We start from the raw sequence: 12752 nt of genomic DNA on the forward strand, positions 1-12752 counted from the left end.
AGAGACAAATTAATTTTGGAATAAAGAATTGATTATGTGTCAAAAGACCTTGGGTCATGGAGAAGGTAAAGATATGACTTTCTCCTTTACCCTTTCTTATGAGATGGCATCCATGTCATGCTTTTACCTTACCTTGACCTTGGCATTGGAGATAAATTCTTGGTTAGAAAAGTGCTAAATCCTAGGTGTCTTGTCTTTTTAAGACCTTCACCCCTAGCATTGGAGATGCTCTTACAAGTCATCTAGAAGCTAACCATCTATGGGCCATCTTTTGAAAAAGAAATTTCGAGACACAATAACTTTCGAACAATTTTGTTTTTAATGTTGTATAAAATTCTTAAATTTCATCGCTTAGAGTATCTGGTGTCTGGGTATATATCCTTCGTGGAAACCTAAAAATTAGATTTTTAGTAAATATTTTGTATAAATAGAATCCTGTTTTTATAAGCATCTCCAGTGATAGTTGTATCTATATCTATTTTAATACAAGTGTTATTCAGTTATAGGTTACTTAGTCTAAAATATGGGCCAAAATAATTTTAAACAAAAAAAATTCATGACGTGGTGGGAGTATCTAAATGTACATATTCTCATCCAACTCAAACTGCCAACTCATGTTAATTTTTGACTATCCAACCACCGTTGAAGAGAACTTTTTATGTTAGAGTATCTAAAATCCTATGTGGCTCCAATATTTTTGAGATCCAAACTCCATGGGAGATGTTCTTAGTTTTCATTTTCTTTTTTTCCCTTTCTTTCTTTTGTTGTTGTTGTTATCATAAGAAATGTAAGATATACACAATATTCTTTTAATTGATTATGTTTAAATTGATAGAAGGTTAATTTAGATTTTTTTATAAACATTTGAGACATCCCATAACCAACTAAATAGATATTTGGATAATGGGTGAAACCACTCTATGAAAAGGCAACATGGCTTGCATATTTATTTTTATTTTGATAAAAAAAAATGGAATTTTTGAAAAATCTGGTTCTCACCCAGCAGATGCGTTTCGTTGATTTACCAACAATATCAAGTAGGCAGAAACGGAATCCAAGAAGAAACCGTATTTGCGTTTGGCAACGGTCTACCACATAGCGCACTCTAGACTGATAAAAGGGATCCAATAAGATTTCCAATTTTAGAAACAATTTAAACCCGTTTTTGTCTATGGCTAATGTGTGTTGAGGTAATCGAACGGTGTGAAATATAGTTTCAGGTTAACTTCGTGGTACGCGATGTAGCATAGATGCCTCTGCAATACTTCAGCACTTCAGAGAGAATCGAACGACAACGATAGTAAACTCAGATTAATTCGATGGAACTGGTTGTACCGTAGTATTGCTTTTCGTGAAAGTTTTTTATAAATAGAGGTGGCAACAAGTCGGGTTAGGATCAACCCGTGGGGGTTAGGATCAACCCGGGGGGTTAGGCGGGTTACGAGTTGATAGTACTGAACCCTAACCTTATAAATTTATAGAACGGGTCAAGAAACCTCAACCCTAACCCTAGGCGGATTAGCTCTGGAGGGTTGGCTCTGGGTTTTATTATATATCAGTATACGACCCAAAATTACATAAATTAACTAAGGCTTACCCTTTAGCAAACGCTGCAAATCCAATAATCGAATCTCCTTTTCAACTTCTTCAATGAGAAAATCAAAACACCTAAATATCATATCAAAATAAATCAAAACCGGTAAAAAATTACATTAACCCCTAAAAGAAAAATGAAATATTTAACAGATTTTAATTCTTTACCTACTGGGAAAAGAAATATCTTGGATTATTTCATATTAATCAACTATTGGCAGGTCGGAGGGATAACCTGCGGGTTAGACGGATTCAACCCGTTTACCAACGGGTCATGAAAACATTAATCATAACCCGACTTGTTTAGTAATCGAGTTGGAACGGTCCGGGTTTACACGGATCGGGTTAGGGTTAACCCGCGGTATTGGACCCTAATGGCCAGCTTATAAATCTTTCATTTCCTGCTGCTGCTCCTCTTTTTGTATGTGTATTGAAAGAGAAAGAAATTCACATAGAGTGAGAGAGACAGAGAAGCATCTAGGAAGAGAGAAAAGGAAAAGGTTGGAGGAGGAGAAATATCAAGAAAAAACCTAACAATAATAAGGTATTAAAACTTCTAGTACTAATTCTTATCTTTTTCTGGAAAACCCTCTTTCTTCATGTTTCTTTTAAAACTCATTTTGCTGCTAGATTTAGTCGAATGCTAGTATTTTGTAAATGAATCGTAAAGTGTTTTCATGTTGTTGTTTGTTCTTTCTTTTCTACTTTCAAGCAAAACAAAATTCGTTGAGATTGAGTTTTGTGGGTTTGATTTTCTTAAAGTTTCTGGAAAACCTTCTTTCTTCATGTTTCTTTCAAAACCCATTTTTCAAAGTGAGAGTCTTGCCAGAAGTGAGCTTGAGCCCAACTTTGCCTTTTCCTACAACCGCAGCTGCAGATGAGTTACCCATATAGAGTTTTTCTCCTTCCACTACCTTATTGTAGGAGGTGAACATTTCTCTGTTCCCACAGACATGTTTGGTAGCACCAGAGTCTACCCACCAGTCTCTCACATTTGTTACCATATTTACTTCAGACACCGTGTCAGAAAATTCATCTTTGTTTTTTTCAACCAAATTAGCATTATTTTTCTTTTTAAGGTCCTTACGGTTTCTATAGTGAACCGCCATATGGCCAGGATTTCCGCAAGCATAACAATCACCCTTAATTTTATTAATGCTAGATTTAGGTTTCTGACACATACCTTTCTTGCCTGGAGGTTTCTTGTAGTTGTTTCGGTTCTTTTCAGCATTGGAACCTTTGGGTTCAGTCACATGAGCTTTGTTAGACATGTCCCTTGCAGAAGATACATTTTTTTCTTTAGAGCACAACAATTCTTCAACTTGAATCTTCTTACCCAGTTCAACCATAGTAACTTCAACAGTTTCATGTCTCAGTTTCTTCTTGTACTCGGACCAGGAAGTAGGCAATTTCTCGATAGCAGTAGATACTTGAAAAGTTTCATCAATCACCATACCTTCCGCAAGAATTTCATTCATAATTTGCTGAAGTTCAAGGAATTGATCAACCACAGATTTGTCATTCACCATTTTATACTCATAAAGCCTAGCTACCAAGAATTTCTTACTCCCGGCAGTTTCAGCTTGGTATTTTGCCTCCAAAGCAGCCCATAAATCAAAACCAGAAAAGTTTTCCTTAGCATTGTAAAAATCATACAAAGCATCCTCTAAACAACTCAGAATATGATTTTTAGCCATGTAATTGTTCCTCTTCCATTCATCAAAAAACGACTCACGACCAGCATCTTTCAACGACTCATCAAAAGGTTTCAGAACATAGGAATCCAACTCATGGTAACTTAGAAAAAATAACATTTTTGACTGCCATCTCTTAAAATATTTTCCAGAAAACTTTGCAGGCCTTTCAACATCATTCTTACCCATTGTTACAAACGGAAAAATAGAACTATCGTGTTAAGATTGTTGCGTCTGTAACAATAAAACACTCAAAGAAAAATGTTAGAATATAAATTTCTGGAAGGTAAATAAACACTCAAATGATAGCACACAGAGGACAGAGTCACGTGTTCAACACGCTGTCCTTAACACGATAGTTGACCGGTACGCCTCAAGAATGAGTGATGCCTATACCCTGTGGTCAAGTCGTATCCAGGATAAAACTGCCCGATCCAAGCACTATTAGCACTACAATACTTGGCCACTCTTACGAACCCAACAGCTATTGCGCACAGAATGAAATAAATAACCACACAGGGGGAGAAGACGAAAAGAAGAGGATAGTAGCTCTTTTGGACACGAAAATCGAATGAAAAACTCGAGGGGGTTTTTATAGCAGAGAAGAGAGAGAGAGATGTCATTAACTCGCATTAATGAGCTAATCAATTTAAAATTAAATTCGAATTAATTCAGAATTTTCCAAAACGGTATTAAAACGTTCATGCACATAAATGAAAATATTCTCGCCATAAAGTTCATCATAATGTCGACATAAAAAAGAACAGAAAGGAAATAATGTCGACATTAAGAAATTATTCTCACCAGGTCATGCGCCCCCCCATAATTAAGATAAATTAATTTTCATTTAAAATATTTTAGGTAATAAATCAAAAGAAGTTTTTCCAAAAAGATAAGTCTTGGTTGACCGACACCCAAAAAGATAAGTCAAGTCATAGCATTGAACCTTGGCACCTTGGATCGAGGACCGATATCATCGTATAATAAGAGTCAAGCTGAAATCCATTATGTGGGCATCGCCAGAGAAGCTACTTGGTATTGTTTCTGATCCTCTTTATCCCATCTCATTACACCAAGAATCCAAATTTACGATCACCAATCAATCAATTATTTACAAGCAACAGAATTTCCCGTTCCTTCCAGTCACACGTCTTTAGTTTAGCTCCGTTACTAGAGCTTATTCCTAAATCAAAGATACTTTCTTATAAAAGTAAGGTGCATAGCATGGAAAAGTATCCAGAAAGTAGAGTCACCGCTTGTATGAGATTGGTATCCTATCTTACCTAATACCCACTACTAAAAGTCGCACAATAGGCTATAGGGTCTAACTTCAGATCTACAAATACCAGCCTTTAAGAAGTCATTAGCCCTTACTTAACAACAAGGCTTATACTTAACAACTCAAATAAATTACACATAAGTATGCTCACGTAAGTAAACGATCAGATCATCTATCTTGGCGTATGTCAGTTCTGCTGGGTAAGAGCCCAAAGTAGTATCTTGAGAGAAGGTTTTCTAGATTTTAAGGTGTAAGGAAGAGGCTCAACAAGTAAAATGGTATGGGTTCCCTGGTTCCCAGGATTATGGTATTTCCTACCTTGCTTAGCAACAAGAAAGAGAGATTGCTAATGCTTGGAGACCGACTGTCTCTATCTCATAGTTTGTAAAGTTAGCATTCTTTCGACGATATATATTCCTCTATAGTCTAACGAAAGTTGCAATTCCAGTACTGGTAGTTTATGCGGGTAGGCATACTCATCGAATGACTCTTAAGGCAACTGTCATTCTTTCTAGGTAACCGGGGTAGACCTTCCAAATCTTGTAGTTTGATAGGTATCGAAGGGATGTTGTGACGCGTACGTATAGGAGCTAAAGCCAGTCAATAGTATCAAATGCTTTCCTGATGTCAAACGACCTGGCTGAATTCTTAGTCCCCACTCTCGTTATATAACTGTTTTGTATTCGAGTAAGAAAGCTTGTGTGAGTCAGAGAATAATTAATGAAAGGGTACTTTAGTTATGAGCCGTCATTGCACTTCTATACCTGCGAGTGTCCCGTGTCCCCCACGGAAGGGGCGCTATGCCAAATCGGTTCCGGAGGAGATTTCTCTTGCTTCTTCCCTCGCTTAAAAAGGGATATCACATATACACGATCCATACAAACTGGTGGGGGATGTAATAAGATAGGATAGGGGTGCAAAATGAAGGTGTGCGCTCCATTGCTAAACTAAGGAAAATTACTATACAAAGGGCCTAGTATATGCAAATTTCCACAATGGTCAGAAGTTTCATTGTCTCATATGTTACTAGGAAAAAGAGAAGCCCTGCCCGAAAGTAGAACTATCAAAAACTCATATTTTAACCGAACTATAATGTAACCGAACTCTTCAAAATCCAGTTCAAAATTGATAGTTTTGGGGAAGTTTTACCAATTCAACATACATTTTGAAGATTAACAAATAGACTATGAGAGGATGGAGATGAAGAATCAAATTCGTCACTTGAATACTCAAAGGGAGTGAATTGGATTTTTTTTTTATTTTTTTTTCCATGTTTTTCTCCTTTATCTTCTCTAACTCTGCTCTCACAATAATTCTACTCAACTAATAATAAACCCATCTTTTAATTTAATCTCATTAATTGTTTTTAACTAAATCATTTCACTAATCATAACCTAAAATTAATTAGGAGAATAGATTAAGTATTAAATAAATATCTAGATAAGAGGTGACCTAGAATTACTTCCCATGTCTATACGAAAAATAGAACCATGGTCCCAAAAAAACCATGGTCCTCAAGAAATGGTTCTAAACTAAATAGAGAGAGACAGTTTCTAGAGAGTAAGGTAAGAAATCTGTAGAAACACAAAATGCCTGCTGGACATGGTCTCCGTTCAAGAACCAGAGATCTATTCTCTCGTCCATTCAGGAAGAAGGGTTACATCGCTCTTACTACTTACCTGAGAACTTTCAAGATTGGTGATTACGTTGATATCAAAGTTAATGGTGCTATTCACAAGGGTATGCCCCACAAGTTCTACCATGGACGTACTGGTATTGTCTGGAACGTTACAAAGCGTGCTATTGGTGTTGAAATCAACAAACAGGTCTACTTCAATCTCATCCCTTTTCACTTTGTTATCTATTTGTGATTACTGAATCGGTTTGTCGGGTTTATGGATTTTGAGTTTTAGTAGATTAAATGGGTTTTTAGGGTTTTATCTAGATGAAAATGGGTCTATAGGGTTTAGAGTTGTATGATTTATTTTGGATTTTATTGTGATTTATAGGGTTTTTAAAGCAGATTTGAGGTTGTTAACAAATTAGGGGTAGAAGCACCTGAACAACAAGAATTAAATTGAATGAATTAAACAGATTTTGAACATAAATAGTAACATACTATTGGTTGAAGAGGATAAACCATAATTTCTGTTTTCAATTGTCTATGGTTCTTCTGAGAAATTTAAATGTAAAATTGGGTTTTATGTGAATGGGTTGTAGGGTTTAGTTTTGTAAAATGTATTTTATGTATTTTTGTGATTTATATGTTATTTGCAATTGATAATGATACCCCCAAACTGTGTAATTCAGCAGGATAATATATTTAGTATAAATAACCTTTCAGTTTTGACAAGGCTACTACTGCATGAAGAATGAAATTAGTTCTCTTTGCCCCTTCTTTACCCTGCACCAACCAGCAATGCAGCTTAGGGCCTTTCGAGCATCTTGTCGAGAAAGTTTTCCATTTTCACTTTTCTGTCTTTTGCTTACTGGATCTTTTCGTCGGATTATGGATTTCCATTTTTAGTAGATTATAGTTGTTAATTGTGAAATCGGTGTGGTACTAGCTAGCATGATGGCAATGCATGAACTTTTGGGATGAAAATTATAATGATACCCCGAACTGTATTAATTCAGCAGCTACCCATTTCTAAAATAAGTTTTTAGTAATAAAGAATCTCAAGTTTTAGACTACGCTTTTACCACACATAGAATGAAATTAGTTTTCGTTGCCACTTGTTTAACCTGCACCTGCCAGCAGCATAGCTTTGATGGCCTTTTGAGAAACTAGTGGTGAAAGTTTTCTTGATAGTAGTTTCGTATATGATACTTTGGAGAATTACTAGCTTCATGTGCATGATTATTGTATATAATATTATTTGGGTTTAAAGAGAACAACATGTGTGTGGGTGGGTTCTTGTTATCAGTGGCCCATCCCCCTTGGTGCCAATGGCATTCAGCCCTTTTGGTTGCAATAGGCCAAATCACAAACATGTTGTGATATGATAGTCTTTACTAATTTTGTATACATGTTTCCCACAATTTAAGCCATGCATACAAAAGTAGTAAGTACTATCACAATAGATTTTTCATGTCATTCCCACAACGGGTTGGGCCAATCACTGTCTCAGACATTTGAAGTTTCATATTATGTAAGACTATAGATTCAAAGGGAACATCGTCAAACGCCCACTCTATTGTTCACTCTCTAAAACATTTAGTTAGTAGAAAACAGTGCGTAAAGATCAGAGATAGTAGTATGTAGTATTAATTGGGTTAAGTTGATGATTTACATTCGCTCACAATAATAATAATCCCATGTGTATATGACTAGCAATAATAATAATCCCATGGTTTTCGTGTGTATATGACTTAATTGGATTTCTCTCCAAAAACACCGTGGACCAATAGAGGTGGACCAAATACGGACCAATGCATCTAAATGGTTGATGGCATTGGTCCACATTTGGCCCCCTCTATTTGCTGCCCCATTTCTCTCAGGGTTTTCCTTGGTAGGTATATCAGCGTTGATATGATAGTGGAAGAATATGGATTTAATGTAGGATTTGGCCACTACATCCCATAGGATGACGTTAGTTATCTTGCCACTTCTTTATCCTGCAGCCTCCATCAGTATAACTCAAGGGCCTGTAATCACGAAAGTTTTCTTATCACTGGGAGTGGTTTTTATATCTTAGTGGTAGCAGAATATATGATATTTTTGAAATTAATCAATCTAATGTGTAATAAATTTTATTACTGTTCTCAATTATCTGTGACAGTCTTAACCAGCAGTGTATACCTAATGAACTGTACATGCTTGTCTGTGCTGTATGTAATTCATTCTATTGAGAGATTTTAATGTACATTTAGTTTCCTGCCTACGGTATTTTGGCACCAGGATATCTGGGATGTGTTTTATAATTTATGGATGTAGTTCTAATTTATTGTCATTATGCATTCAAATCATGTAGGTTCGTGGTCACATTTTAAAGAAAAGGATCCATGTAAGGATTGAACATGTTCAGCCATCAAGGTGCAGAGAAGAGTTCAAGCTTAGGAAGGTTCAGAATGACAAGTTGAAGGCTGAGGCTAAAGCTAGAGGTGAAAAGATTAGCACCAAGAGACAACCCGAGGGCCCTAAACCTGGTTTCATGGTTGAAGGAGCAACACTTGAAACTGTAACTCCCATTCCATATGATGTTGTTAATGATCTTAAAGGCGGGTATTAGAAACAGTCTTGTTTTTCGCTTGTGGTGGAGGTTATGGTGGTTGAGAAACAGAAACTGCAGTTTAGAGATTTTGTTATTTATGTTTAGGATGTTTTAGAGATTGGTATTTCATCTTGATTTCCCTTGTTAACTACTGGTTTCTATATACTGTTGAATATCTCTCTGAAGCTGCATTCCAATTCTAGTCCCTTTAAGTATTCATGGTTTTCTTTTAAAAAGTTTTTTTAACTTTTATCTACGTTAATCGGAAGTCCTAGAATGGTAAGTTATCTTGATGAAATTGGTTATTTGTTTATCCAGGACTAAAATTGACTCAAAAGCAATCAACCTTGTGATTCTAATGTCACGGGAACTTAACATATATTCTCAATATCGGGAACCAGTTCAAGATACTCAATATAAGGAACCAGATTTGAACTGGTGACACGAGGATTTTCAGTCCTCTGCTCTACCGAGCTATCCCAACCCTTCTCGAGGCACCATCCCCGTCCTATCGGAGGGCTTGGGTATATGTCAATTCAAGAGAATAAAAAAGCATTACAAAAAAAGATCATAAGACTTGTGATACGAGAGAGGTTTTTCTGCTCAGATCCTTAGTGAAATAATATAGTGAACGAGAAATATAGCTAATTGCTAATTTTCGGACTGAGAAAAGCGGGCCTTTTTGCGGGGATAGAGGGACTTGAACCCTCACGATTTATGAAGTCGACGGATTTTCCTCTTACACGGTTTTGCCATTTAAAGTTGTGCTATGGAGATTATCCAAAAAACCACCGCATTTCAAGAGTTTTATATTTGCTTGTGCAGTTGTGCGAATACACGCTTTAATTTGCATCCGCAAGCCACCTTTTGCTCCTCAATTAGGTGATGGTTTGGTAAAAATACATTGTCACAGAAATTTGATTCTAGTTACAAACAAGTAGCGATTGGGTAATGATTTTTATTAAAAACAAATCTTACAACGTAGCAGGTGAAAATTTTGAACAACAGATGATAACAGTAAAACTCATAAATCATTTAATCTTCAGATGGTTGAAATTTTAAACATTCTATTATTGTCGGAAACCATTTCAACTAGCAGGGACTTCATCATCGAGGTATCTAACCTACAAAACAGGAAGAAAAAAAAACATAATCAGTGAACATACATTTTATGCTTTAACGGGAAGAAAAAACAGATTACCACTTTATCATCCCTCTCCTCGTCACTTCGATAATCGATAATGGCAAGATATATATAGTAATGGATAAAGTACTGCAAAAAAAAAATGAAGAAGAAGATCCGTCAAATTTGACATTGAGAAATCGGTACCGTTTACCCTGAACTGAACGAACGGAACCTCCAGACTGGTTATATTGAACTGCTATGTGCAAGTAGAAAATGACTAGTTAATTACCAGGCCGGTGTATAAGATATAATCAGCTCCTTTTTTATCTTTGGCTTCCTGCTTGAGATCCATCTTTGGGGGTACCTGATGATCTGATATGGCAATAAAGAACTATAGAGCTAAGTACATAACTAGTGCACTCACAACTATGAAAAGAGATGCTTCAAAAAAAATGAAAAATAAAATAAATGAAAAGAGAGTTTCGTTAATTTACCTGCACCGGTAGCTAGACCTCGTCGTCGGTGGATTAGTTTTGAAGTCTGATTCGTCGACGACGATAACAATTGACGTGATATTTGATTACTTGTGCGGCCTATAACTGCACGAGCAGCAGTCATCCAAGTTGCCATTGTCAGAGAAAAACAGATTTTTTTTTATATATGAAAAAGAAAATAAAATTTTTATTTATTTATTTTCCAAAAAGAAGTTAACTTCCTATAACAAGATTGTAAAATAGTTACATAATTGTAGTATTTCTACTAATTCTTGTCTATCAAATCTAAATTTAGGAAACATTCTCTTGTAAAGGAGAATGTCAAACAAATAGGGTTAAACTGATTTTAAAAACAAAACCCGAATATCAGAGCACAAAGCGATGACGGGACAGATTCCAACCCAACGTTCTCCGTACCACGTAGATAACATACACCGGAGTTTTTAAAGTTTAAATTGGCTAGTGCAATCAAAGTAACAAAGACCCACCTAATAGTAACAATATCCAAAACGAAACCAAAATTTCTCGAATAGTAATAAAAGTGCCTCAAGCAGCCGTGGTAGCAGATTTGGACCTTTTTGGTGTATTTGAAGTCGATACAGGATCTGGGTATGACAAGCTTTGATTGTTTCTCTGTCAAAAAATGCCGACCAAACCCATGAGGCAAATAGAATACAAACCACAAACAGCAACCCGTTGCGTCACAACAAAACAAAGGATCTCAAGATTGTCGAAAATAAACTGACCGGAAACATTATTCCACAGAGAACAATGAACTCGCCGGAGCAGATGACGGAACTTTTGTATCTGCCAGGAAAAGTCACCATCATTGTAGCAGCAAAAGCTGAAAAGAGCACGACCCAATCTTGAAATCCCCAGAACAGAGAAGATTACAAAGCCGAGAATAAAGGAACAAACAGAGAACACTTGAGACTATTCATAGTAGGCCATTAAAACCCAATTTTAAGAGAAACTAGGTCAATAAAAGACCTTACCAGACTATTACAAACTACTGAAAAAAGGGAAGGAAGAATTAAAGCCTAGAACAGGAGAGACCAGATTGCTGCGATTCGCCGGAGAAGACTGATGCAGCACCTTGGACGGAAGTCGTCACTGGAAGTGATTGTAAGCGCTATTGTCCTCTTATCACTCATCAAACAACGATTTACCAACCCAAACTTTAAATCTACAACATTTTTCTATTGAAACAAAGTGTTTTTCAAGGGGATTAGGTGAAAATGTCATCTTTGGATGACCATTAGACGATTATTTTGCATAAAGATTAACAAATACAATGCACTGAGATAAAATAAAATAAAGAACTCAAAAAGACAACAGTGAGTACCATCCAACCCTTCAAAGCAAATAATGTCAGACAATCTGCCAAACAAATTTAACACAAGCTTATACTAATCCGTTTTTATTTTCTTACAAATACACAAATTCTAAAACCCAAAATGATAGAAGGAGCGATATTCCACGATAGCTCGTCGATCTCTCACTCCATCGTTTACCGTAACAATCTTAAACTTCTTCTTCTTTTTGGGCACTTCTCCAAAGATGGCATATCCCCAGAACCCTATGTAAATTACTGCCGCCTGTAAAGAAAGGGAGCCAAGTCAAATCCTAGCTATACTAACCATGGTTACATTATACTCCAATATATAATTAATAGAATGAGGAGAGACTTACACAAAACTTGAAACCTGCATATGACTTAGCCATTGGTGGTCCATGAGGATCTGTTAATGGGAATCAGCGAGGTAATTCAACGATCGAATACAGGGAAATGAACTTGTCTAATTTACCTCGCGATCGAGCGCTTCGAGCCAAAAAAGAGGAGATATATGGAAAGGAGAGTAGTTGACTTCATGTATGCTTTACCTTTATCACAAGCTAGATTACATAGTTGCCGACGCTGGAATATTAGTTTCAAAGATTGATTCGCCGATGATATTATTTGATTTGATGTTTTAGTTGCTGTACGAGCAAAAGCCATCCAAGCTGCCATTTTTCAGTGGTTTTAACAAAGAAGGAGAGATAGAGAAGAAGGGAGAAAAGCTCAGAGGGAAGTCGAGACAATACAATAATAAAGGAAAAAAAAATGTATTCACATGGTCTTACGTAATCTCCGGGCAGGCACATCAAATGAGCATATAACTTAAGACTTTTCAGAAGAGACTTTGGGCAGTTGACTGTCCATTCAACGGATTATCTTGACTTTTAATTGAAGACAAATCTCAGTTGCGAATGAAAAATTAGTGAAAAAGAATTTATACCTCGAGGGTGGAGCCAGAAATGTGTAAGATCTTTACGCTTGAAATGCCTTCAACAAGATTTTTAAGGCCACAT

At 36.3% G+C, this 12752-nt stretch overlaps 2 protein-coding genes across 4 annotated transcripts; one reads left to right on the top strand and one right to left on the bottom strand.

The window, feature by feature from the left end:
* The first annotated feature begins 6115 nt into the window (after positions 1-6115).
* On the top strand, positions 6116-8995 carry LOC113346015 (60S ribosomal protein L21-2-like). Its single transcript, XM_026589633.1, has 2 exons — positions 6116-6392; positions 8541-8995. Exons 1-2 carry the CDS (start codon positions 6156-6158, stop codon positions 8796-8798), a joined length of 495 nt encoding a protein of 164 aa, XP_026445418.1. The 5' UTR covers positions 6116-6155; the 3' UTR covers positions 8799-8995.
* A 1211-nt stretch (positions 8996-10206) lies between these two features.
* Positions 10207-12477, bottom strand: LOC113345988. 3 transcript variants are annotated; one of them, XR_003358351.1, is made up of 5 exons: positions 12093-12477; positions 11147-11998; positions 10889-11033; positions 10401-10505; positions 10207-10278 (listed from the first exon to the last, which is right to left on the bottom strand). XR_003358351.1 is itself a non-coding variant. In XM_026589614.1 (3 exons), exons 1-3 carry the CDS (start codon positions 12409-12411, stop codon positions 11846-11848), a joined length of 330 nt encoding a protein of 109 aa, XP_026445399.1. In that variant the 5' UTR covers positions 12412-12477; the 3' UTR covers positions 11629-11845. The 3 variants fall into 3 exon arrangements, 2 of the variants coding, with proteins under 2 accessions (XP_026445399.1, XP_026445400.1); XM_026589614.1 differs by lacking the exons at positions 10207-10278; positions 10401-10505; positions 10889-11033 and having other exon boundaries at positions 11629-11998; positions 12093-12142; positions 12285-12477; XM_026589615.1 differs by lacking the exons at positions 10207-10278; positions 10401-10505; positions 10889-11033 and having other exon boundaries at positions 11629-11998; positions 12093-12106; positions 12209-12477.
* Positions 12478-12752: the final 275 nt, after the last annotated feature.

Source organism: Papaver somniferum, unplaced genomic scaffold (assembly GCF_003573695.1).
Source record: "Papaver somniferum cultivar HN1 unplaced genomic scaffold, ASM357369v1 unplaced-scaffold_85, whole genome shotgun sequence".
NCBI lineage: Eukaryota > Viridiplantae > Streptophyta > Magnoliopsida > Ranunculales > Papaveraceae > Papaver > Papaver somniferum.